This window comes from Pteropus vampyrus, unplaced genomic scaffold (assembly GCF_000151845.1).
Source record: "Pteropus vampyrus isolate Shadow unplaced genomic scaffold, Pvam_2.0 Scaffold167, whole genome shotgun sequence".
NCBI classification, from domain to species: Eukaryota; Metazoa; Chordata; class Mammalia; order Chiroptera; family Pteropodidae; genus Pteropus; species Pteropus vampyrus.
In genome coordinates this window covers 2,473,838-2,500,086 of record NW_011888948.1, presented here as the reverse complement: position 1 = coordinate 2,500,086, position 26,249 = coordinate 2,473,838, and the positions used below count along the sequence as shown (strand labels likewise).

The window sequence follows — 26,249 nt, the reverse complement described above, 5'->3', positions numbered from 1 at the left end:
TTCTAAGGAACGAACTGGTCAGAACCAAAAAAATGAGGGACCAGCTTTTGCCATTAAGCTTGATAATTTTAACACTAGCTAAGCCCCCACCTGGCTTTATTCTAATATTTTTTGATTATGATATTAGCCAGAGGGTATAAGGAGTAACACTAGAACTAATGGACAGCTAGCTATTATACCTGGATCCTCTACATTGTATGAGAGAGCTTATAACAAGAATTTGAAAGTTGTTAATGACACTTGGCAGAGGTGATTGATCCACTAGAGCAGGAGAAAAATCATAGAAATGAAAAAAATGGGTACCTTCAGAGGGGAAATATAGAGAAGGAGCAGAAGACGGTAAGATCATATAAATTATATCACTGTTTCTGGCTTAAAAAACAATCTTTTTCTTTTAATTGAATTGTTAGGCATGAAATATATTTATTTTTAGATTACTTTAGTGCTTGGGTTAGGGTTAGGTACTAAGTTAATGTTTGCTTGAAGAGAGTTACTATTTTAATAGAATTATTTTAGATTAATTACTTCAGATCTGGATTTGCATATATATATATTTTTTTTTAGTTAGGATTTAGTTAAAATGATTTCTCATTTAGTAATACTAACCTAGTTTTTACTAAGCCAAACGCGATGATAAAGAAATTAAGTGTTAAAAAAACACCCAAAAACAAGATTGAATGTTTGTCTATATCATCTGGTGGAGGAAACATGTTATTTATTAAATAAGGATTTATTATATGTTTCACATATTCCGATTGGGCAGGCAAAGGATACTATGAGACCTTTCAGCTGTTGAACTCATAGTTGACATTTGCAGACTCCAGACTTTAGAATTTTGATCTAATCTAAATGTTAAACAGTCATGATAGTATTCTACCATGTAAGGAAAATAGGAAAATTCAGAATTGAACAAGTATTAGGACATTTTTATTAATTAACTAATAATGGATATGATTTAACTTTTTATGCTTTATTCCCTTAATGATGTATGCTTTGTCTTAATTTCTTTGTTATAGATGGGCAACCAGATATATCAAGGCCTTTTGGATCTCAGCCTTGGCATAGCTGTCACAAACTCATATATGTCAGACCAAATCCTAAAACCGGGGTTCCTATAGGACATTGGCCTGTTCCAGAATCTTTTTGGCCAGATCAGAATTCTCCAACACTAGTAAGTACCAGAGAGACTGTGATTTATAATAGTAACCATTTAGCTGCATTTCATATTACTTTTAAGTACTGTCTGTTAAAGGTGTGGCTAGTTAGTGGGAATTAGATGTCGAAAGTGCCGTGATAAGCTACTAGTTGCGTTTAGTGTTCTGTATTGTTCATTATGTAGTAATAGAAAAAAGGCATCTGTTTCTTTTAGAATCTAATACTCTTTATGTTTTTATTATTGACATCTGGGTATAGCATCTAATGAGTTTCTCTTTGGACTCAACACAATGTAACATGAAGATTTGTTTATGGGACTCAATTTAGAGTTTAAATGAAGGCTTAGAAAATTCTGATTGTGTGCAGTCTTTTAGGACTTAGTCTTACAAATATATGTTAACTGTATGGTTTTAGTTATATTCAATGTTTTCAGTCTGGAGGTTTAAGGTAGAAAAGATACTCTGGTCTTATTTACATGAATTATTTTTAGAAACAGGCTCGTTGAATGATCATGGAGAATTGTCAGTATTTGCTATATGGTTCTTATAGGGTAAATTTATACAAATGAATACCTATTTGATATTGTTAATGGATTTTTTTTTTTTCAGATTAATATTTTTTCTAGTATCTGAGGCCATCATGGGATATTTTGTGGGAGAGCATGACAGTGGTTCTTTTCATATTACCCTTAGAAGATAAGAATTATATTTCAAACAATGATCATTAAGCAGTCTTTAATGTTTCATGAGGCTATCATTTATGAATTAAAATGAACCCTATTTGAAACCTTTTCTACTTTAAACCTCTTATCAACTCTTCAGGATAATATTTGCTTTTACTCTATAGAGTGATACTTTATTCATTTGGGTTTAATGAAATTAAGGTTTTATAAATTTCAGTGAGGTATCTTTTTTTATTCCTTTTTTTTTCTGATCGAACGATCATAGTTTTTTAGTCTGGTCTTACAGAGAAGCTCTCAATTTCTTCATTTTACACTCTCTTCTGTAGGCTTTTCAACTCTTATAGGTATCATATGTGTATGAAATAGTGTCTTCTTGGTTATTCATTTATACAGCAGTACAGATGGTTGAATCCTAATAGAAATTCAAAACCAATATCAGAAGCATCATCTATTAATATTACTCTAGTGGTCTATTGGAAATTATTTTAAGCCATAGAGGATTTTGAAGTGCGGATAAGATTTCAGTGGGGAGAGGGAACAGTATGGAAGTAAAAAAGGAGGTATATTTAGAGGAATATCAAGTAGCTGAGTATAGGTAGGTCGTAACACATATGTAGAACATTGAGATTACTATTAAATGAACCAAATTGTTCATAATTTTAAATGCAAAGTTAAGGTATTTAAGCTTTTATTGGGGCTCAAAGAATAACTGAAAACATAATTACACAGTGCTGTTTTAGAAAAATTAATCTGGTCGTGGTTATTTGCAGCAAAATTAGGTGAGTTGAAAGGTAAGCAGGTTTCCTATTGGGCTATCGCTATGGTTCACATAAGAGATAGTAAGAGTTTGGATTAAGATTATGGAAGAAAGAATCATAAGAAATAGATAATATTGGAAAGAACTGGCAAAATTTTGTAACTGAAAGATATTAGGGGAAATAAAATTTTTATGAATAATAGTATTTCTAATGAAGAGTATTGAAATTGAAATTAAATGTGATTTAGTAGAGACTTACTCTGAATTAGAATCATGGCTCTTCCAATTATTAGCTATGTATCTTTGATTAATTATCTTCTCTAAGCCTTAATTTCCCATCTGTTAAGTGAAAATAGTAGCTCCTGTCTCAGGATTGTTTTGGGGATTAAACAAAATAATAAATGCAAAATGTTCTTTCTCAAATTCTAGAAGATTTCCTCTCCCTCCCTTTTCTTCTTGGACCTCAATATTTTCATTTAAAAAAAAGTGAATTTCATGGACTGATTCAATAAGCTATGTGTTACGTACAGGAGCACTAGATAAGTAAAATATAGTGCTTAGCCTCTTGAACCTTACCATTCCATAGGAAAGTAGGACATGTAAACATAATAGAGTAGTACAGTGCACTGACTATAGTAGAGGAGCACAGTGAATCCAGAGGGAGGTGGTGTCTAATTGCCTGGTATGTGTTTGGGGAGGAAAGGATGTCACGGAAAAAAATCTCTTAGTAGTTAGGTATTTGCCAGTTCAGACTTGTAAACTTTGTTTACAATATGCAGATAAGAAAATAATAAAACAGTCAGGGATAACACGTGACACAGAAGCTTGAACGATGATGATTTATTTGTGCAAGTGCAAGCAGTTTGGCAGGGCTAGAGCAGACAGTGTACATGGTATGATGATTGGAAGGCAGATCATCAAGGATCTTTGTATATGATATTAAAAGAGTCAGCTCTATTTTTAGGTGACTGGCTATTGTTTTTTACCAAATAATTTCAGATAGAGTAATTACATGATCATGTTTAAATTTCAGGGCCATGGGATGAATTAGCAGGGGCTGACTTATTGGAGAGACTAATTTAAAAATAAGCATTTGTGCTAGTCTAGTCTGAGAAATGATGAAGGCATGAAGTAGAGTAATAAGTAATAGAAGATAAATTTTAGATGAGAATTTAGTACTGACAGAATAAGTACTGAGCACCTGCCATGTTTAAGTGTTCAGCTAAGTGGCTTAGAATTGTGGAATCATTTTATCTAGGTCTTTGTGAAAGTTAAATATGGAGTATAAGGGGGAGATAGTAAGGATAATACCTAGATTTTTAGAACAGGTTTTATGGTTTGGGGAGAAATAAGGAATTAGATAATAATGTGTCTGAGGGACCTAAAAGAGATTTAGGTTATGTCCAATAGACAGTTGGGTACATAAGAGAAATGAAAGGGATCTGGTTCCAATACAGTAGATTTGGGAACCACCAGTGTATAGGTAGTAACTGAGGCTAACAGAGCCCTTTATAACTGTGAAATTTCAAATTATTATCTTATAGCTCATATCTTCTTCACCAGTCTTCAATTGACGAAAATTTATTTTTCACTTTTCCAACGAGTATCTATTAATAGGGCATGATTCAGGATCCCAGGGTAGGGATCACCACGTACCCAGGGCTCCCTCCACCACCCTGGGAGGACGGAGGACAGAGGAGAGATAGATGGAGCTGGTTCAGATCTTCCCAGGAAACATGCCTTCTGCCTGGAGGTTGTCCCAGGCTGACACCCAGGATGGGGGGCAGAGGGCTTTGTACATGTGCTGGTACTATTTGCACATGGAAACATCACCTCCGTTAGTGGGTGTTGCCTTCTCACAATGGTGGAATTTGAAGTAGTTTTAAGTGAGCAATTCCTGGTCTGGTTCTGGGTGGGGAAGCGTCTGTCAAAAGAAACAGTTTAGTAGTTCTCCATTTTGGTCTTGATGTCTTCTGCCATTGTGTTGACTTTTAAAAATGCCCCTGAAGCAGTGTGAAGCTCAGTGTGACCCTCAACAAAGATTTTTAGGAAGACTATTAAGGGGGAAATAGAGTAACATGTACTCCCTCCTTTTTCCTTTGAAGTATTATGTTTTTGGTATCTTTAGAAGTAGGATGTATAAACCACAAGGATAACTAAAACAGTCTACCAGAATAGGGAAGGAATACATTAGAACTTCCATTTATGTTTATTTTATTCTATTTTTAATATTATTTTGATATATACTTTATGTACTTATACACACATATACATACTTAATAATTTACAAATAATTTATATATAAATATATATAATGTCCTAACAATATTGAATATTCAAAACCTTCTACCAATCAAGTTGGAAGATACGACTCTATACAATTAAAATTACTACAAGTAAGGACTTAGGAAGGTTTTTATATGTTCCTTGTTTCTTAGATGTAAGAATTAATGAGTACTTACTTAATTGATGAGTACTTATTTAATTCCAAAATTTTGCATTCACCTTCTCTGAGAAAATTTGATTTTAAGCCTAAAAATATTTTCATTCTGTATAGATTTTGAAATGTTTTGTCTTGTTGTGAATATTATATAATTTATGCTTTACATTTCCAACTGTTTTCTTTCAGCTTAATGATACTTTCAGTAATATCTTAAACTCTTGCTAGCAAAATTGAGGAACTGGGTATATTTTTGAGTGAGGGATACTGAAAATGAGTGTTTTTCTAGTATTTTATATAAATAGTAATAATGAGAATTTCCTTTTAGCCACCTCGTACATCTCATCCTGTAGTGAAGTTTTCCTGTACAGATTGTGAACCAATGGTTATTGACAAATTGCCTTTTGACAAATATGAATTGGAACCTTCACCACTGACTCAGTTTATCCTGGAAAGGAAATCTCCTCAAACATGTTGGCAGGTGAGCTGAACAACTATAGTAACTTAAAATTTTAAGTTAGATGTTTCTTAAAAAGTTAAATTGAATCAATGGTTTATTAAATTTATTAAGTTTATTAAATATGAAGTTTTAACCATAACTTTCTAACAGGTATATGTGAGCAATAGTGCGAAATATAGTGAACTTGGTCATCCGTTTGGTTACTTGAAAGCCAGTACAGCACTGAACTGTGTCAACTTATTTGTGATGCCTTATAATTACCCAGTTCTCCTTCCCCTTTTAGGTAAGTCATTCTTGTCACATTCTCTGTGACTCAGCATACTTACCAGTTTTTCTAAAAACAACTTTGGGAACATGTCTTTGTAAGTTTTCTTGTCTGCTGAAAATTGATGAAACTTTTTTAATATTCTAAAATACCAGACTTATTGAAGGCTGTTTTATTGTGCCCTATTCATGTTTGTGGTAAACCAACAGGCAGTATCAAAACACCTTTGAGTGGACAACTAGCAAGGGTATTATATTTAAAATTTTTAAATATTCAGGTTTTTTTCAAGTTAGATTTCTTACATAGGATTGGTAAATAAGATTTTGTGAAGCATATTTATAAGATCTGAAGGTATTTTCTAAGAATTTATACTTTATTTTTCATTTGGCAAATATTTTTTTAAATGAATAAATTTGTTCCAAAATAATATGATAAAAGCCTAAAGTTTCTAGGAACCATCTGGCTATCATATTTTAGGAATATGGTTGAAGAAGACTAATTTTCTTCCATGGAGTCACATCAGATTTAAAAGTTGAAGTCAAAAAATTAGTAGGTATATCTTATAGAAAACTCTGTGCATATTTTATTTCTGTCCTCCAACCTGTTTCATGTCTGGGTCTAGATAGGCTGTAGATTTTTTTTCTGTATTTTCTGTTTCTACCTTTATTCTTACATGTAGTTCTATATCATAATTGGTATCTTTTCATTTTTAAAATGGTATTATTAATCATTAAATGCCAGAACCAAAAATTTTACTTCTTTTATTTTTGTTACAAGTTTGTTTCATGTTGCTTTTCCTCTTACAAATAAGACTGCAGACTTTAAAAATGAAACTTATTTGACTTGATTTTTATCTGTGAAAACAATGAGTGATGATAGTATGTTCATGTTATACATTTATAGATGACTTGTTTAAAGTACATAAAGCAAAACCAACATTGAAATGGAGACAGTCATTTGAAAGTTATTTGAAGACAATGCCTCCCTACTATCTTGGGGTAAGGATATTATTGTTAAAAATAAACTTGTTATAAGGTTTTATGTAATACTATATGTAATTACAGTATAATTTTACTGTATTGCTATTATAGATTAAATGTCATGAAAATTGAGTGTACAGATGACTAATATAGATGTAATGGGAAAGAAATGTTTCGGTGATTTGCAAAATAATCATGATAGTGAACACCTGTCCCTTGATTTACGCGGATTATCTGTTCCATGTGTTTTTTTTACACGGAAGAAAACCGTGTAAAGAGTCTACCAGTACAAAAAAAATACTAAAGAAATAGGCCAACATAAGTTATAAAAGTATTTACGTCACATATTTTCACACAAAAATAATTCTAATGAAAATTCAGAAAAAGCAAAATAAATTTTATTCACTCTAGGTGTCTCTACTGTAATCCAAAGCAATCAGCCTCTCTTTAATTGGCACAAAGTCACTATCTTCACTTGAAATATTTGGAAGTTCTACTTCGGTTTCACTATTTATGTTTATGTTTTTGGATGATCTTTTTAAAACCCCATCTTTTGCTAAGTTTCGTAAATTTTTTGATATACACCGCAACATTTTAAAAAAATCTTGTCGAGATTTTAAGGCTCATTGGATGTTTGGATCGATATCTAGAATTGCTATTTCCAGTTTTGTGGCCAATTGAAGAACTTTGTAAATATTTTCTGCAGTGAATGAAACTGGTTCAAGGTCACTACCATATTCATCAGCAGGATGGGCTTCAGATATTAAGTGAATTAATGTGATCAACCAGTAATTCGTTAATATCATCTATATTCAAATTGTCACAGCCTTCTTCTTGAAATTTATTTAATAAACTAATAATGCCAGTTAATCCCTCTTCAGTTGTTGGAACCATATTTCCTAGTACAACCTCTTATGGCCATATTGCTCTCCAGCAAGCATTTAAAGTTGATGGCTTTCTATCACTAAAAAGCTAAAAGCAGTATTCTTGATACAACTTAAAATTGTGTTTTTATTCCATGCTTCTTCTGTAACTGTAAGTGATTCATTATCTTCAAGCTTATTAAAAATATTAAGACTCTATTTAATAATCTTACAAAGGTGGAAATAATGCCTTGATCTAAAGGTTGAATCAAGGTAGTTGTATTTGGTGGCAAATATACAGCTTTTATATTTGGATGTTCTAGATTGTGTAGATGACCAGGTACATTATCTAAAAGTATTTTAAAAGGAAGATATTTTCTTTCATCTAATTTTTAGCTTCTACAGCAAAACATTTGTAAAACCAATCCTGAAAAGTATCAGTAGTCACCCATGCTTTTTTATTTGCCATCCAATGAACAAGAAGATCATTAATAATAATTGTATGTTAGTATTAGTTCTTTGTACGTTGCTGCGTTAAGCCGTTGTTTTTTTTAGGAAGAGCAATCACCGATAATGGAAATGAAAACTGCTTAAAATGAGGCTGTGTAAATGGAAACCACATATAAAAATTCTGTGTAAATGGGAATATTTATTGCGTATAAAAAAAAACTCGCGTTAAAAAAAACACCATGTAAATCGAGGGATGGGTGTATGTAATACTTACCCTATGCTTGGTACTATCCTAAGCGCTTTACATGTATTTTAACCTCATTTAATTTATATAGTAGCCCTACGAGGTAGAAATGATCATTGTTCCTATTTTACAGATGAGGCAACTAAGGCACTAAAAGATGAAGTAATTTGTCTAAAGCTACATTGCTTATATATGGGAGACTGGAATTCAGTCTGAGGCAGCCTGACTTTAGAATTTAGGCTTTTAATTTCAATCGTTGTACTACCTTTTAAAATTGCAGTTTTAGAATTATTTCTCTGTAAGGATACGAAATGTTTTTTGTTGCGTTATTTTCTAAATCTCCAAAAATGTTTTTCAGTAGATCATAGAACCATATATATTTTTCTAACCATGAATTTTCTCATTACTTAAAGCCTAGTTTATCATAGTAGATAAAACCAAGAACATATATATACTAAGTACACTAATTTATGAAAAGTAACTTCTTACCAAAAAGACCTACACTGAAAAAACACTTTTAAACTTCTGCTTTTAATGTAGGAATATTACGGCATTTGACTATAATCTTTGTAAATGGTTCTTAATAAGAACATTAATTTCTTGAGTTGTGAAAATCATGTTTGTTATAGTTTTAAGAGAGAAGTTTTATGAGTGTCTAGCACATAGTGCCTGCCATGTAAGAGAATGAGAAAGAAGAAACACTGTGAATATGAACTGTTACATATGTTGACTCATTTACATTTACATTTCATAGGAACCTGCAGGACTTAGCCAAAGCTACATGAGTATTAAATACAAAGCTGGGATTTAATTCCGGTTTGACACAAGTGCTTTTACACTTTTTAATATGTCAGTGAATTATCATCCTTTTTCTGTCTTTGTCCCATTCACATATGCTATACACTTCCACTTGTGATATTTTTTTCACTGTACAAAGTGGTTCTCAATTGGTCTCTCCTTACAATTAAAAATTACTTCACTATACCACATCCATAGTAAATATTAGACATTTTTTTCTCCTCTTTGTTTTTTCTTCAGAGTTGTTTCTGTTTTTTTTCAGCTCAGCTGATGATAATAGTAAATGCCTCCTGAATGCTTACTGTGTGCCAGATGCTTTTATAAGTGCTTTACATGTAGTAATTTAATCCCATGACAACCCTACGAGGTAGATACTATTATCATCATCTTTCCAGTGAGAAACTAAGGTACAGAGAGGTTATATAACTTGTTACAGGGTAACAAAGCTAGTGAGTGGTGGAGTCACAACCCACTGTTACCCAAGATAGAATCTTGTTTTCTTTGACTCCTTTTTAGTTACCCAGGTTCTATCAAATCTACTTCTGCAATGTGTCTTCTGCCACTTTCTTCCAAATTTAATAATATTTCCAATGATACTAAGGTCCAGGACTTCATTCTTTATTGATTGCCCTTGGTGTTATTACTATAGCCTCTAATCCTTTTTAACTATTTCAAACTGTTTTTCATACCATTGACAAACATTTTACTGAAATGCAAATATGATTGATTATGTTACTCTCTTTTTGAAGAAAAGTCTTTTTGGAGAAATTTTCAAAACTAACTGAATGCATGTAGTCATAAATTTTTGACAGCCTTAGGATTGAGTGATGTTTTCTTTTTTACTTATAGCCTTTGAAGAAAGCTGTTAGAATGATGGGAGCACCTAACCTAATAGCAGACAGTATGGAATATGGACTTAGTTACAGTGTCATTTCATACCTCAAAAAATTGAGTCAACAGGTAATGTTAAGAAATGGAGGCATTAAGTATTTTGAATAGTTTTGGCTGAGATGGTTAACAAACCAGATGTTAGTGCTTGATAGTTTCAATGGAATTCTATTATATTAGTATATTACATTTTAAAACCACATACATTAACAGTTCTGTCTCAAGTACGTGGCATGCTGTGTCTTCGAATGTTAATTTCAGATAATTTCTAGTTTATGAAAATGGCTTTATCAGTGTAGTCCTAGACTTCCTGTGTGCCAACGTTCTTTGTTTTGTGAAATTCATCTTACAAAGTTGTTTTACTTAGACAAAATAGCAGTTTTTTTTTGAACTGTTTATAAAAGATATTGAATTTTGTCATTTTGGGCATGGATCACATTAACAAGTACTATGATAATTACAGTTTAATTGACTGCCAAGTTATTAATGTCATTTAAAATACATTATTTTACCAGTACTTCCGCCATCTTGATTTTAACTACTAATTGAAGTGCAGGTTGTAAAGAGTCAAAATATTGCTATTAGATTCCACTGAAAAACTACATTATTTGCCTTATTTATGAACATTTAGTTTTGTGCTAATAACAGTATTTTTAAGTGAATATTGTTGAGATGATTTTTTTCCTAGTTTTATATCACCTCTGAATTAGAAATACATATTTTCATTTAGGGTACCTTTACATTTCATGAGATAAGTGTAGTGGGTAATAATAAAATAAATTGAAGTTGTATTTGTTTTTCCTGCTCCAAAAGGCTAAAATTCTAGTAATTTAACATCATAAGACATTGTTTAAATTATATTTAATTTACCAAGTAATTAACGTAAACTACACAACTTGAGTTTTTAATTTCTTATATACTTTTTTAATATAATAATTTATATAAGACTAAAACTCTACTATTTAATTTACCAATTTAGATTACATCAAGACAATTCTTGTTTATTTTTACTTTAGGCCAAAATAGAATCTGATCGAGTCATTGGATCTGTAGGCAAAAAAGTAGTACAAGAAACAGGAATTAAAGTTCGAAGCCGATCACATGGTTTATCAATGGCATATAGGAAGGATTTTCAGCAACTGCTCCAAGGGATCTCAGAGGATATTCCTCACAGACTGCTGGACCTTAATATGAAAGAATACACTGGTTTCCAAGTTGCTTTGCTCAATAAGGTAATAGTACTGCTATAGTTTTATTCTGTTGTATTAATTGATACTCAGTTTGTCCAAACTATCATTGAATTGTTGAATTTTAGAAATAAAACAGACCCTGTACATGGTGAATGAATGAATGGATATATTGATGAAGAATATCCGAACCCATTTATTTTATAGATGAATAAACAGAGGCTTAGAGATTGCTTGAAGTTACATAGCTAATGGTAGAGTCACTGTAGTTCAGTACTTACACTTATGACCTTGGGTGCACAGCATGATCCTAAAATGCTTTATGAATACTCATTATTAAAAAAAGGTCTTCATCAAACAGACGAGCTAAAATTTGTATGGAAATGTAAAGGTACTAAAGTAGCTAAAACAATTTTGGAAAAGAATAAAGTTAGAAGACTTGCAATATCTAATTTTACAAGGTCTGTAAAACTACGGTGATCAGCACAGTGTGTTGTTGCATAAGGGTAACCTTATAGATCAATGGAACAGAATAGAGTCTAGAAGTAGGCCCCCACACATGTAGTTTTTAATAAAGGTGCCACGATCATTCAGTGAGTGAGAATACAGTCTTTTCAACAAATACTTCTGGAACAATTGGATATCCATATTCAGAATAATGAACTTGACATTATTTGAACTAACATGAACTAACATTATTTGAAGTAATCATGGTCATAAATATAAAAACTAAAACTATAAACTAGAAGAAAACTGGAGAAAATTTTCATGAAGATTTCTAAAATACAACACAAAAAAACACTTGATAAATTGAACTTTATTACAATTAAAATTTTTGTCTTGAAACTTTGAAAAATGAACAGGAAGTTACAGCCTAGAAGAAAAGCATATATTGAATAAAGAACTCAATAATAAAGAGACAAGTATCCCCATAAAAAATGAGCAAATATTTGAATAGGCACTTCACCAAATGAGGTATACAAGCTCAAACAGGGACATGAAAAGATGCTCAACCTTATTGAGGGTTGGTATGTCATATGCATTTCTAAATGTCTGTGTATTAATTTAAGGGAAGGCAAATTAAAATCATAAGGAGATCCTACTTTACACCCACTAGAATGACTAAATTTTTAATAAAGGACTGAAAAGTATCAAGTGTTGGTGGGATGTAGAGTAATTGGAACTCTCATGCATTGCTGATAGAAAATAGTTTACCGTTTCTTAAGAAGGTAAATATATACTTGCTATATAACCAGCAATTCTACTTGTAGGTATTTATACAAGAGAAATGAAAATATATATCATAGAAGCATTATTCGTAATACCTCAAAACTGAAAACAATCCAGTGTTCATCAACTGGTGATTGGATAAAAGATATGGTATATCCATGTAATGGAATACTACTATGCTACAGAAAAAAGGAGCAGACTGCTGATACATGAACAACATGGATGAATCTCAGAAACATCATGCTAAATGAAAGAAGCCAGATAGAAAAGATTAGACATTTTAAGATTCCATATATAAAATGGAATGTAGAGAGACAGAAAGCAGATACATGATTGTCTGGGGTTAGGAATAGGGATTGACTACAAATGGGCATAAGGAATTTTCTGAGATGATGGAAGTGTTCTAAAACTAGATTGTGGTGATTATTTCACAACGATAAAGTTACTAATATTCATCAAACTATACATAAATGGGTAATTTTATGGTATGTAAATTATACATCAAAGCTATTTTTTAAAAAATCGTCAGTCTTTAAAATTCGGAAATACATTTTATAAGACGTTCACTTCTCTTAGCCAGAATGTATAATAAACTCTTAAGTTAGATGTGAATTTGAGATTATTTGGTTGAGCTCACTACTGATTTTTTTATTTTTTGGTTCCCAAAACAGCACATTAAGATTACATCATAACTCTTTATTTTTAAAGCTAATTAGTTAACTCGTATATCATATTTTCATACCTTAGGTACAGGCTAGAGATTTTAGTCTCTTAATTCTATGTTTGTAAATAACTTTTATCCTTGAATTTTTTTCCATAGGATTTGAAGCCACAGACATTTAGAAATGCATATGACATACCAAGACGGAATCTTTTGGATCACTTAACAAGGATGAGATCTAATCTTATGAAGAGCACCCGCAGATTTCTTAAAGGACAGGATGAAGGTTAGGTCACGGTTTTAATATTGGTATTTCTTTTGTAAATTTTTTTCTTTATATTGAAAAAACATAATATGGTAATATTGTAACTCTTAATGAATTATTACTTAGTATAATTCTGTAACATGGTTATACTATAACTCTTAATGAATTATTACAGTAGCAGTACATTCTCATTGTAAATTCAAACAAATGAAGTAAAGAGTGAGTCATCCCTGAGTCTTTCTGCATTTTTTTCTACCATAACTATTACCCCAAATTCTATTCCCCAGAGGTAACAACCTTTGTTAACAGCTAAGTTTCCCTTTTGCTTTTTTATACATTCACACACACAGACACCCGTAGCCATTGTCTTGTGGCATACTAATATCTGATGGTTTAACTCTGGGTGGCCAATACCTGTCATATTCTGATATTTCCTTCAACTATGTCGATGACACCTACTACAAATCAAGTCAGATGAGAATTTAACCCTTTGCTATCTCTGATGTAAGCATTCCAACTCTAGCTTTATGTAAAAAGGGTTATCTGGTGATTTCTTTATTCTGTAAATTCAGTTATAATTCTGTTAATTTGGAATAGAGTAGAAGAGAGGTTCCTTTTCATGATAAGGTTACATATATTGCTTTTTCTATGCACTGAATTAGCTGCAATATTTTTGTTTAAGGATTAAAAAAATCAATGATTTAAAATTTTATTTTAAAAATCTCAAAGATGTTTATGTCACACCATTTTAAATGGCAATAAATTAATTAATTTAGAATATGTAGTAAGGGAAGATTGCCTAGAATAGCACCAGGTAGCATTCATAACTAGATAACTAGAACAGCTTTTCGTAAGTTTAACTTTCGTTGTTGCTCTATTCTGTTTGAAAAGATCAAGTGCACAGTGTTCCTATAGCACAAATGGGGAATTACCAGGAATACCTCAAGCAAGTACCTTCTCCACTAAGAGAACTTGATCCTGATCAACCTCGAAGGTTGCATACATTTGGCAACCCCTTTAAGCTGGATAAAAAGGTAAATTTGAAACGTTCCATTATATAAATTCATTTGTGCTAGTTACTATGGATTTACCAGTTTTTAATTTAACTAAAGTAAGCTGAAGCTATTTTCCTGGTAGAGTATCTAGTAAATGTCAACATAGTTAAGTATAGTGGTTTTAATGGGAATTGCAATTGTGTCATTTAAAAACTGTATGTCAATTCAGGGAAATTATATTCTCTTTTTTTTTTTTTTTTGTTATAGGGGATGATGATAGATGAAGCAGATGAATTTGTGGCTGGACCTCAAAATAAGCATAAACGACCTGGAGAACCAAATATGCAAGGGATCCCTAAAAGACGTCGCTGTATGTCTCCACTACTAAGAGGCAGACAACAGAATCCAGTTGTGAACAATCATATTGGAGGAAAAGGACCACCTGTACCTATGACTCAAGCACAGCCAGATCTTATTAAACCCCTTCCTCTTCATAAAAGTAAGATTTTAAAGAAAGCAAAACCATTATTTGTTAATTTTTGGTTCTTCAGAGAAGAAATTTTTAAATAGATTTTGGAAAAAAATAATAAAGTCCAAGAGTGTCTAGAGAAGATATTTGTTTAAGTTTTGGCATGTAATTATTTTTATGTCTTTTTAATGAATGTTTGTTGAACATTTCATATGTTCATTTATTAGCTATAATGAGCTAAAGTATTATAAATCTGAAGATTTCAAAATAGTAGTATTTAAAGGGGCACTATCAATACCCATAGAAAGATGATTTACAATATCAGTTTAGTGCAACAACTAATTATTAAATACCTATGTTATTTTAGAAATGCTAGGCATTGAGGAATAGCAGTGATTAAGAAAGTAGTGATCTCTGCCTTCATTTATAATGAATGAAGAAAGAAAGTCATTGAACATATCATTAGAAGTATGGTGAATGTTATAAAGGGAAGTCAGATATGTCGTGAAAGTATTTAGCAAGAGGATTTAACTTAGTCTTTGGGGGTCAAGACATTTTACTGAGGAAGTTATTGAAACCAACACTTGAAGGATGGATGGGAATTGGTTAACTAAAGCTGTGCATTTGCCTATGCTGTAGGAGTAGTCTAAGAAGAGGATGTAAAATATGTATAGGGTAGACAATGAGGAGAAGGGCATTAAGGGAACCAAAAATTCTAGTATAGCAAGGATGTTGGGAATGAAATAAGGTGAGAACTGAATGATAGACAGAAGCCAGATCATGGAGGGCCTTGGAAACCATTGTAAAGATTCTAGACTTTAAGGACAATATGACTCTGCTAAAATGATTAGCATTTTATAAAGACCAGGTTGACTGACTATACTTTGTGGAATATAATCAGGGAAGAATAAGAGTGGATATAGGGAACCTTTAATGAATTAATGGATTTATTAATTATAGGTAGTAATCATGATGGTTTATAACATCTTAATTGGAGAGAAAACAAATATTGTATACCTCCTGATAGAATTATACAGAGCTAGTACTTCTGATGTTGTCTTACCCCCAATTTTTTTTTAACATCAATCTTATCAAGCCTCTAGATCTAACTACCTATTTATAGGAGATTCAAGGGACAGAAAAACATGTTAAATAACAAAACAGGGATACAACGAGCAAAATTCAGACTATGAAAACTATAGGACAAAGAATCGTGTGTGTGTGAGTGTGTTTCCAGAAAAAAATGCATACAAAAAAAGAGAGGTACAGAAGGATTTTGTAGACTCAGAGGTAGTTAAGAGATATATAAACCACTTGCAGTTTTGATCCTGATTTGGACCCTGAATCAAACAAAATCAAACTTTTCCACAAACAATATATATAAGGTAATTAAAGTTATAGATAGTGACTATATATTTCATGTTGTTAAATAATTATTTTGGATGCACAGGAATGGAACTGGTTAGGAAACCCAGAGAAGACTAATGGTGACTTGAGAGCGGGGTTGTGAGAAGAATATATATTTGAGAAATAATTGGACCTATCAGCAAAGGACTTAGTGATGACTGACAAGATGTTGGAGCCAGGGCAAGGGAGGAGTCATGCTTGTGGGACACTGGGTAGATAATGGTGTCAGAGGTGGAATCAAGGAAGAGATGATAAGTGAGCTTAGTTTAGAAGTGCATATTAGATAGCCAAGTAGACATGCTAAGTTAGAAGATGATTATTTGAGTTTGGAACTCAGGAGAAGAGGATTATGCTAAAGAGTTAGGTTCAGGAAGCAGTTTATCCGGAGTACGTAAAATCTCACCAAGGGAAACAGAAGAAAAAGCTTAAAACAAAACCTGTAAAGTGCCAAAATTAGAGGAGATATAGGTTCAGAAAAGGAGATTGAGAAGGGAGAATCCAAGAAATAGGAAAAAATAGAGAAGCATTTATTGTCATGGAAGCTGAAGGGAAGGAAAATTGAGAGGTTGGTGGTCTCAGTACTTCTTAAACAGATCAGTCAAGAGGATTAGAAAGGTTTTGTTAGTCTTTGGTTATCTTTGCAAGGGCAATTTTGGTGGAGTAAAGGGGGCAGAAGACTAAAGAAGTGGATTGAAGAGTGAGAGATGAGAAAATGGAGACAATGAGTGTAAACAACCAGTTGAAGACGTTTACCTGTGAAGGGCAAGTGGGATATGAGGGTGGTGGCTAGACAAGGTTATGAGGTTTAAAATGGTGATTTTGCTTTGTTTTTAAGAGAGATGAGCATGTTCAAATGCTCGTGTGATCAAGCCAAAAGAGAAGGGACCATTTGAAAGTGAAGATGAGAAAAAGCATAATCAGCATAAAAATCACTGAAAAGGCTGAAGGGAATGGTTCAGATCCCAATAAAAGAATACTGCTTCCAGTGAAGCAGAATGAGTATGGGCACAGGTTTAATGGTGGGAAGCAGAGCAAGTTCCCATCCCACAGCTCTGCTTTTCTTTCCTCTGTGAAGCAGGAGGTGACATATACTGCTGAGAGGAAAGGAGAAATTGGGACAATAGGAGATGTGAAGAGAGTGGGGAAGATTTGAATCATCTTTTGTGGGAGAAGGAGAAAAGATTGCTAGGCAATGCTGAGATCCAGGTACAGACGGTGATTGTGCCCTCTCTGCAGACCTGGGTCACATTTCTCCGGCAGTGCTCACTCCAGATGCAGGTCTGGAGCAAGCAGGTAGATACAGAGTCATCAGATGTGACTGAGGGTCAGCTATGTCCTACCAGTGTCATGGGAGAACACTAGCATGAGAGAATTCAGGGCATTGGTAAAAAGTGGTACATTATGGGATATAAGTTGGATAGATAAGAAAATGAATATATAGAAGGCATCTAATTAATAGGAAGGAAAAAGCGAAAGAATCGCTGGAGTAAAGTCTGGCTGAGCTAAAGAGCAGTAGCAGGAGTACTGCAAAGGTAAAGGCTATGCTTCTCTATCTCTGGATTTGTGTTTGACTTGAGAGGCAACTGGTAGATAAGATCTTCCTTCAGAGTGGAGAAACGAGGCATTGGGAGGCCAGGTTCTTGCCAGGTTATCTGCTTAGATATTGAAGTCATGCACTGCAGCCCTTCTCAAATTTTGATGTGAATCATGTGGATCACCTGGGGGTTTAGTTAAACTAGATCTAATTAATTTAGTTGGGGTGGGGCTTTTGATGAACATTTCTTGCAAGCTCTCAGGTGGTGCTCATACTACTTGTCCACAGACCACACTTTGAGTAGTAAGGACCTAGAATGATATCCTGAGTGACATGGGGGTAGGAGGACATCTGAACCAGGTGCCAAAGACATCCATGACCACAGAGCTGTGCCTGGAGATCAATAAAGATAGTAATGAGAAGAGAGAGGATGAGTAGAGTGACATAGTTGACCCTCAAAAGAGCAAGAGGGTTTTTGGGGGGTTTTGTTTTGTTTTTTAATAAGAGTTCATAGAAAAAGGACTTCGAGGTGGTTCTGGGATGTGAAGGAACCAGTGATTCTACATCCATGGAGAGTGTTTGAGAGAAAGCAGTTTCTACTTCAGATCTGAAAAGGAGAGCCATTTTTTTTTTTCAGTAAAGCTACAAAGTTAACAAAGGAGTTGTAGAAGATATTAGTAAAGTTTGCATATCACGGAATAGAATTTAAGAAGGAGTCAGAGTTGGAGGGACTTTTGTGGGGATGAGTTTACATTTTGGACAGTAAGTGTGAGGGAGGTAGAGACGAATTCAGCTTGGTATCCTGGAGGTTTGGCCAGCAGTCAGGGAACTTAGAATCAACTGCTTTCTATGGACAGCAAGTATAATAATCTAATGTTAAGTGGCAAGGTGGCAAGCTTTTGTCTAGTTGTCTAAGGAGTTGAAGTGGGCACCGGGTTCTGCATTGCTCAAGTAATGAAGACCATGTGGATGGGTATAAGAAAAGGGTATACTGTGAAATAATCTGTTTGGTGGTAGGTTACCTGGAGAACATTGAACAGTTTAAAGTCTCTGTGTTTACTTTTGACTCTGTATGATAATAAATGGATAAAACAGGTAGGTTGGAATGATCTAGGTCTAAAGAAGGATAATTATGATAATCTTGATCCTATATATTTCCCTAAAGCATTAAAACCCTACTCGTTCAATGTGCTGTGGAATAAAACAGAGAACTAAAAGCTGGTTGAAGTTGCCCCACATCCCCCTGACCCAAGGGCAGAAATTGTACAGATTTTGTAAATATTGTGAATGTTTGATGTAGAATCTACAATATTTTTGGCAAAGCTTAGGAACTATATCACATTATTTATTTATTTGCATCAGTCAAAGTCAGTTGTGATTTGCTATAATGATGTTTCTTTGTAGCTTTCTTTACTGTGTGCTTTGAAATTCTCATCATTTTTTCCCTTATTTTTGTTTTTAGTTTCAGAAGCCAGTAATGATTCAACAATAGATGATGTGGTTGAAAATCATGTTGCTGACCAACTTTCATCAGATATTACACCAAATGCTCTGGATACTGAATTTTTGACATCTTCTTCAGCCAATTTACTAGAACGACCGACCAATCATACAGAGGCTCTTGGTCATGACCATTTAGGAACTAATGACCTCGCTGTTGGCGGATTTTTAGAAAATCATGAGGAGCCAAGAGATAAAGTACAGTGTCCTGAAGAGAATCTACCAGCATCCTCACTTAACAAAGGAAAGAAATTGATGCATTGCAGAAGCCATGAAGAAATCAACACTGAACTAAAAGCACAAATAATGAAAGAGATCCGAAAGCCAGGAAGAAGTATGTATAATTAGAGACAAACCTCAAATATGATTTCTGTGTGTGCTCAAAAGAAAAAAAGTTAAATTAAAGGACAGATCTGATTCTAAATCAATCTTGAATGATATGTAAGCTATGTAAGGTTTGATTATTTAGCTGACAAACACTTAACTGAATATCTGCTATATCCAAAGTACTGGACTGAGTGTGGTAAGTAGAGGGGACTGAGAGCATAGGAAGCACACAGATAAGTTACACATAGTTCCTACCATGATAGGAACCCATAGTCTAGAGCAGCAGTCCCCAACCTTTTTGGCATCAGGAACTGGGGCTCCTATAGGAATCTAATGCCTGATCTGAGGTGGAGCTGAGGCGGTGATGCTAGTGCTGGGGAGTAGCTGCAAATACAGATGAAGCTTCGCTCTTAGGCCCGCCGCTCACCTCCTGTTGGGCAGCCCGGTTCTTAATAGGCCACGGACTGGTGACCACTGGTCTAGAGTATTCTTTTAACCAGTAACTGGAATTTTAAAAACCAAAAGATGTGAATGTTAAACGACTTCATGTTTGTAAAGTTTGTTACATAGTGCCTGCCACTGTGTTTAAGATTTAAATTGTGATGGCGAGTAGGGATATGTTTAGGTTAAAAAGCTAAAGTTATGAAAACTATTATGTGAATACAAAAGAACATTGTGGGATAAAATTTCAATATTATTGGCATTCATTTAGAAGGTGCTGACAGATCACTTGCTGTGATGGTACAGTGACCCATGGGTGGTCCAAAAGTGGATAAGATTCAGTCTTTGCCATTCAAGATCTTATAGTCCGTGGCAGAGTGTTTTGTGAAAACTTGAAACTGAAATAGCACTCTTAATCTGTTTTATTTTTTTCCTACATGTACCCCCAACCTCTGTCTCCCCATGTTAGCTGTAGTTCAGAATTTAAATTATAAAGATGGCTTTTTGTTAAGGCAACATGCTTCTTACTTTTCAGTGGCACTACCAAGAAACCTATTTATTCATCAAATTTATTCGTCAAATCTTTGATACCTTAATGGGAACTTTTACCAAAAAAAGCAGTATTTGACAAGTTATTTTATCTTTTTTTGATATATGATGAAATATATGTATAATAAAGTCTTCAATGAGCAGTAAAAATTTTATGTAAAATATTTTTGTTTTCGTCTTAGTATATGTTGACGTAGTAAACTGCAATAGAAAAATATTGAATAAGAGCGCAAAGGAAAGCCACTTAATTTTTTTTTTTGCTTCTCTTGTTTTAAGAATATGAAAGAATCTTCACTTTACTGAAGCATGTGCAAGGCAGTTTACAAACAAGACTAATATTTTTACAAAATGTCATTAAAGAAGCATCAAGGTAAATAATCTATTGAATATTATAGTCAGTATTGTTTTAACAGTATCTATTTTGTACTCATGTTGTTATGCTTATATATGACACATTCATATATGTACTTTTGTCTTTTTTAGTTCATTTGTAAGTTCATTTAAAAAGAAACCATATACAAATTCTTTAGAAATTATGAACCTTTCCTCTCTATAAAATTACAGATACTTGCATAATTCTCATTTATTCTGCTCTATGGCTTTTTGGTCTCCTTTATATTTTATAGCCTTTAATTTTTCTCCTTTTGGTATTTAGACTATGGTTAATATTAATCAGCAATTAGAAATAACCTTAAAGACAGTATTTTAATGCAGTTTGTATGTGGGAAAACATGTAATTAAGGGGGACCAGAGTCAGTAAGTAAGAGGACCAGAGTCAGACAAATGGGCCTTATTCTGATTGCTTCAGTAGCCCAGGATTATGAACTTTTGTACGAGGAATGTGGATCAAGATTATAAATGGTAACTACATAGTGCAATTAACTGAAAAGCATAGTTGTATGAGTTTAGCGAGTACAGAAAAGCCTTTTTTATTTTTTTCTTTAAGACTTAGTATTGTAAGAAGACTTAGCGTTTATCTTATCTGTCCTTCCAAATATAACCATTCTTTAATTAGTCTCCCAGTTTCTTCTATGCTACACTTAGAGGTTGTTTTAGAGCAGTTAGTTCTCTTTCTTTCTTTCTTTTTTTTTTTTTTTTTTGTGAGTGGTTAGAGTATATATAGGTCACTTTGAATATGCAAGATAAGGACATAACTTTTCACATTATTTGTTTTGAGTATTTAACCTACTCTGCTCCTTATGTAACATTCTGTCAGCTCAGACTTCATGGATTTAGTTATATTTCTGGTGCCTGCACTCTACTTCTGCCACCTTTTAGAGAGTTGTATATTTTATTGTGGCTATTCATTAGTTTACAAGTAGAAAGGAAGTGGGTATTAATTGGGCAATGTCTGGGGGATATTCTAAAAAGTACCAGCAGTATTAATACTTACGTAGACAAATGCAATTTTAGTGTACTTATTACTGGAAAATTTTTTAAATTACTGCTTAAACTTTAAGTGTTATATTCTCTCCTCAAGATGTCGATAATTATCCTTGATTTGCCAGCTGTCAAATTATAATGGCAGAACACCGTGGTTTTTAAGTGCTACTCATTTTCATGTCTTCTTCCATTTTCTGGGGGATTATATTCATACTTTGTTCATATTCCTTTCAACATTTAACTTTCAAAGAGCATAAGAAGAAGCTATTGGAATCATTTCTTTGGGAGCCCTAATTTTGCTGGAATATTTTAATCCTTGTATACATGAGGTTTTTTCCTTTTCCCTTTTTTTCCTTTTTCTTTTTGATTGCGGAAGGAATAACCTATTGCCCATTGTACTTAGGCCTAGATTATTTGTTTTAGGAACAAATTATAATACTGTACTGATAAAATTATTTGCTAATCTTCCAGCAGATTTTATATATCATAAAGTTGTTGAATTTTAATTTTCATTTCACTTTGAAAAATCTTCCCAAGGCAGTTTCTCTCTTAAAAAAAAAAAAATTATAATGATATATAACTTTATACATTAAAAAGAAATTGAGAGTGCTATTATTTTTTTATACAGGTTTAAAAAACGAATGCTAATAGAACAACTGGAGAACTTCTTGGATGAAATTCATCGAAGAGCCAATCAGATCAACCATATTAATAGCAATTAAAAGAAAACAGAATGTGGCCACTTATTTCAGTATATCTTCTCCAAATACAAAGTAAATGCAAGACTGTTGTGATCTTGCATTCCTTTTTGACATGCATTGTTGGCTATTTGAAATACTAAGAGCAAGTCTACAGATCCTTTTCCCATCATTTTACAGTGACCTTTTCTTCATTTTGGTTTATTTTTGTAATGTGAAAAGTATCACTCTAAAAAACATTTTTATTTAACAAACTAAAAATATTCCTCCAAATCTCTTGCTTGTCATTGACTCTTGCGTGTCAATTTCCCTCAGGTTCTATTTTCTTAAACCAACCTTTAAAATTGTCACCTCTGTTAAGGTTGAACTTTGCCAAAAAAATAAAAAAGAAGTTACTTTGTAATTTTTGGGGAAAAAAGCACATACATTAAAACTAGGTAATGTTTTGTATATACAGTTATTTTGGATATATTATTGTAAGTTGTACAAATGTATTTTGAAGAATATTTAAGAAAAGCACTTTTGTTATTCCATCAATAAATGCTCTATTTTACTCTTGTGTGGTTTAGGAAATAATCACATTTAAAGTACTCATTTAAAACCATCTTAAGATAATGGAATTTTAAAAGCCTTGCTTTTTAGCATTGGAAAAATATACCACTTGAAGTTCATATTTGTTAAACTTAACTGTAATTACATGGTACATAATCTGCATTGTCTTTTTACTATATGTTCTTAGTTTTTGTCGGCCACACTAACGTACTCCCATTTCTGCCTAGATAATGGAAATGACAGTATCTGTGGCAGATAGGCAGACACTTTAAAAGCTGTTTAAAAAGCAGACACCTCTGGACTTCATTGGTTTCCTTTTTTCCTTCAGTCCTTTTTCCTTTATCACGAGGATTGTGGATGGCTCTAAGTTGAAACTGTTAGGGAGTTTTAAGTATGAGGTACCTCACATACTCTGAAATGTCTAGTCTTCAGCAACTTGATGCCATGATTATAAAAGCCCCGTAACAAATTGGGGGATAAAAAGGGATCTCTTTGTTTTGATCCGTTATTCTCACACTTAAACTCTCCATTTTATTTAGAAGCTAAATGGAAAGGAAAAACATTTAAGATGACTTTGCTCATTTTCCATCCCCCCTAATTACCCAGGATAAGGAAAACTAACATTATTCATTGCCCGCTGTCAGTAAAATGGCCTCATGTGTCCTTACTGAGAACATGACCCTATTACCTGACTCATTCACCATTCATAGATCACTGCTGTGCCTTGTAGTGCTTTTGGGGTAACCAGTAGAAAAAGGTTAAAATGCATTTAGATTAGGAGGGTGAAATAAATTTATAAAATTATAGTAAAATTGAAATATTTTTAGGTTCATAACATTTGAAAATCACCCTTATCTTTTTACACTTTAGCAGAACATTTTTTTAAATTTCAAGGGTATAGCAAAATGAAATTGTAACTTTTTATGAAGAAAAGCATAGATGAAAGTGGAGAACATGTTTGAGATCTGTTGATTTTAGTCTAGGGGATTTGAAACTCTTCCAATACTGAAGACAAACCCTGTCAAGAAAAAGAAGCATATATAATGTTATATAGTATTTTCATATGCAATTCCTTAAACCTTTTTTACCTCTACAAAATACCTTCAAGTAAAATGGGATATCATTTAATAGATGAAATTGTTAAGGTGACGTTGCTAATTCAGCAAGAGCTACACAAAATCCAGAATATATTGTCTGGTCTTAAATTACATATATTTAGATTGAAATTAATGAATGGAAAGGATTACAAGTCATTCAGATAAAAGTTCATGCTCACCAAGAATATTTAGGAAAGGGATTTAGTTTATTCTAATATTTAGCAGCTTATCAGAAAATTATTCTTTCCATTTCACAGATCACTCATGAAATAATAATCCTTTAGCCCCTTGGCCTTTAATCCATTTTTTGGGATGAACCTTAATGAGAATTAGGAAGAAGCAGCTAGTTCAGTCTCATTTTGTCCTTAATCTCTCTGCCACCATATTCTACACCCTCAACCTAAAACTTAGTTACAAGGTTTGAAACTCATTGAAACTCAAGCTTAATAGCCCATCTCTAAAAGATTTTCTACATTTTAAGGAACTGGGCATATTCTGTTAGTGAAATACTATATAATTCTTGTAATCAAAAGGGAGGGGTGTATATCTGAAGGGAATATCAGGTCTTTTGGGCCCTTTAGATCACTGGATGACTTTAGGCTAGACAAATGGTATTTTCCAGCGGTTTAATCTTAAGGTTGAGGCTGTTTTTCTCAATGGTCTCATATGTGTCCCATTTGTCTATTGAGTCATTTACCCTTATTAGTAAGATTGATCAATTTGAAGTACTGAAGGTTGAGACATTTTTAATCTCTTCAATACCCGTCACCAGAGGAATGGCCACTTTACCTTGTGATGTGGGCAAGTACCTCTCAGAGGTAAATAAATTCACGGGGACTATATTTAGATGTGCGGCGGATTATGGCACTGGTTTTAGATTAGTCTTATATTTTCATTCTCTGTTTACTAAGGTTATTCTACAAACTTATGTCACTGGAATAGTGGTGTGCCCCTTCCTACAAAGATTTTATTTCATTTTTATGCAGTTGAATTCCAAGAGAAATTGTTCTCGTTTAAAAACTGTCATCAACCTTTATTGGCTATCAGCTTTTGACAGTGATCTTTCTGTTCAAATTTAGTCCTGCCTCTTTCTTTCTTAAGGGAGTGGAACCTGTCATTTTTTTCATCTTTCATTTTTCCACATTTATCCTAAGACAGGGCTTTCTGTTGCCTATTCTGAGTGATACGTGACATTTTCATCTAATATATATGGGATTGGGATGGTCATGGTGAAATACTAGCAGGATATATTCTGTCGATGGACTTTTTCCTCCCCAAATAATCCTTAAGTAGATTATTTCCTAGTGAATGATTATTTTCATCCTTTTTTGTCACAAAAGTGTTTCTTTGATTTCTAGCACAAGTTACAGCAGTATGCAAATGATTCTCAGATAAAATGATGTTGACAGTATTTCCTTAATTTGTGTAAAGCCTATGCGTAATTTTCATTATTCTAACTTGACTTTTTTCTCTCCATAAATAAAAATAATGCCTGATGTTTAGTTAAAGTAGATCCACTTTTGCTTGATTTTGTTAGTCTTGTTCCATTCTATTTCTTTTAACACATTGTTTAGACTTGCCAACAACTCTTTACTGAGAATCTCTTTTTCTTCCTAGGCTGATAAAAAGATTGTCAGAGTGGGGAGGGAGAACATTAAGAGGAATAATTTGAATACTTTGTTCAATGTCGTTGATGCTAAAGGACTTCTGCTTGTCATTCTGATGTGCTAAGGCTTTTCCTGTACTGTTTTGGGGGGAAGATTAAGATGAAGTTTTATAGTGAGAATTACAAGGGCAAACATTTGTTTTGTAATTTCAGCGAGCTTGAGAAAATCAACAGAAAAACTTTAGAAATCCAAATGCATTCACTAGAATATTAGGGTTGCTGAGAGTCAGAAGACTACTTGGTTACTCTAGTAGCCTGAAGGAAATATTATTTTTCCTACAATGACCAGAAAGCTGGGGAACAACT

General features: G+C 33.1%; 1 protein-coding gene and 1 pseudogene across 2 annotated transcripts in view; one reads left to right on the top strand and one right to left on the bottom strand.

Annotated features, from left to right (window-relative positions):
- Positions 1-25,788, top strand: part of INTS6 (integrator complex subunit 6) — an 83,265-nt gene extending 57,477 nt beyond the window's left edge. The window contains exons 7-18 of one of the 2 annotated variants that reach the window (XM_011370333.2): positions 1,017-1,171; positions 5,363-5,515; positions 5,645-5,777; positions 6,663-6,757; positions 9,944-10,054; positions 10,999-11,214; positions 13,220-13,346; positions 14,217-14,359; positions 14,588-14,819; positions 19,193-19,564; positions 20,824-20,917; positions 22,559-25,788. In XM_011370333.2, coding sequence (XP_011368635.1) covers positions 1,017-1,171; positions 5,363-5,515; positions 5,645-5,777; positions 6,663-6,757; positions 9,944-10,054; positions 10,999-11,214; positions 13,220-13,346; positions 14,217-14,359; positions 14,588-14,819; positions 19,193-19,564; positions 20,824-20,917; positions 22,559-22,652 — 1,925 coding nt within the window. In that variant the 3' untranslated portion in view covers positions 22,653-25,788. The remainder of the gene's footprint in view (positions 1-1,016; positions 1,172-5,362; positions 5,516-5,644; positions 5,778-6,662; positions 6,758-9,943; positions 10,055-10,998; positions 11,215-13,219; positions 13,347-14,216; positions 14,360-14,587; positions 14,820-19,192; positions 19,565-20,823; positions 20,918-22,558) is intronic. The other variant, XM_011370334.2, reaches the window with a different exon arrangement.
- On the bottom strand, positions 1,734-4,760 carry LOC111745855 (annotated as a pseudogene).
- Positions 25,789-26,249: the final 461 nt, after the last annotated feature.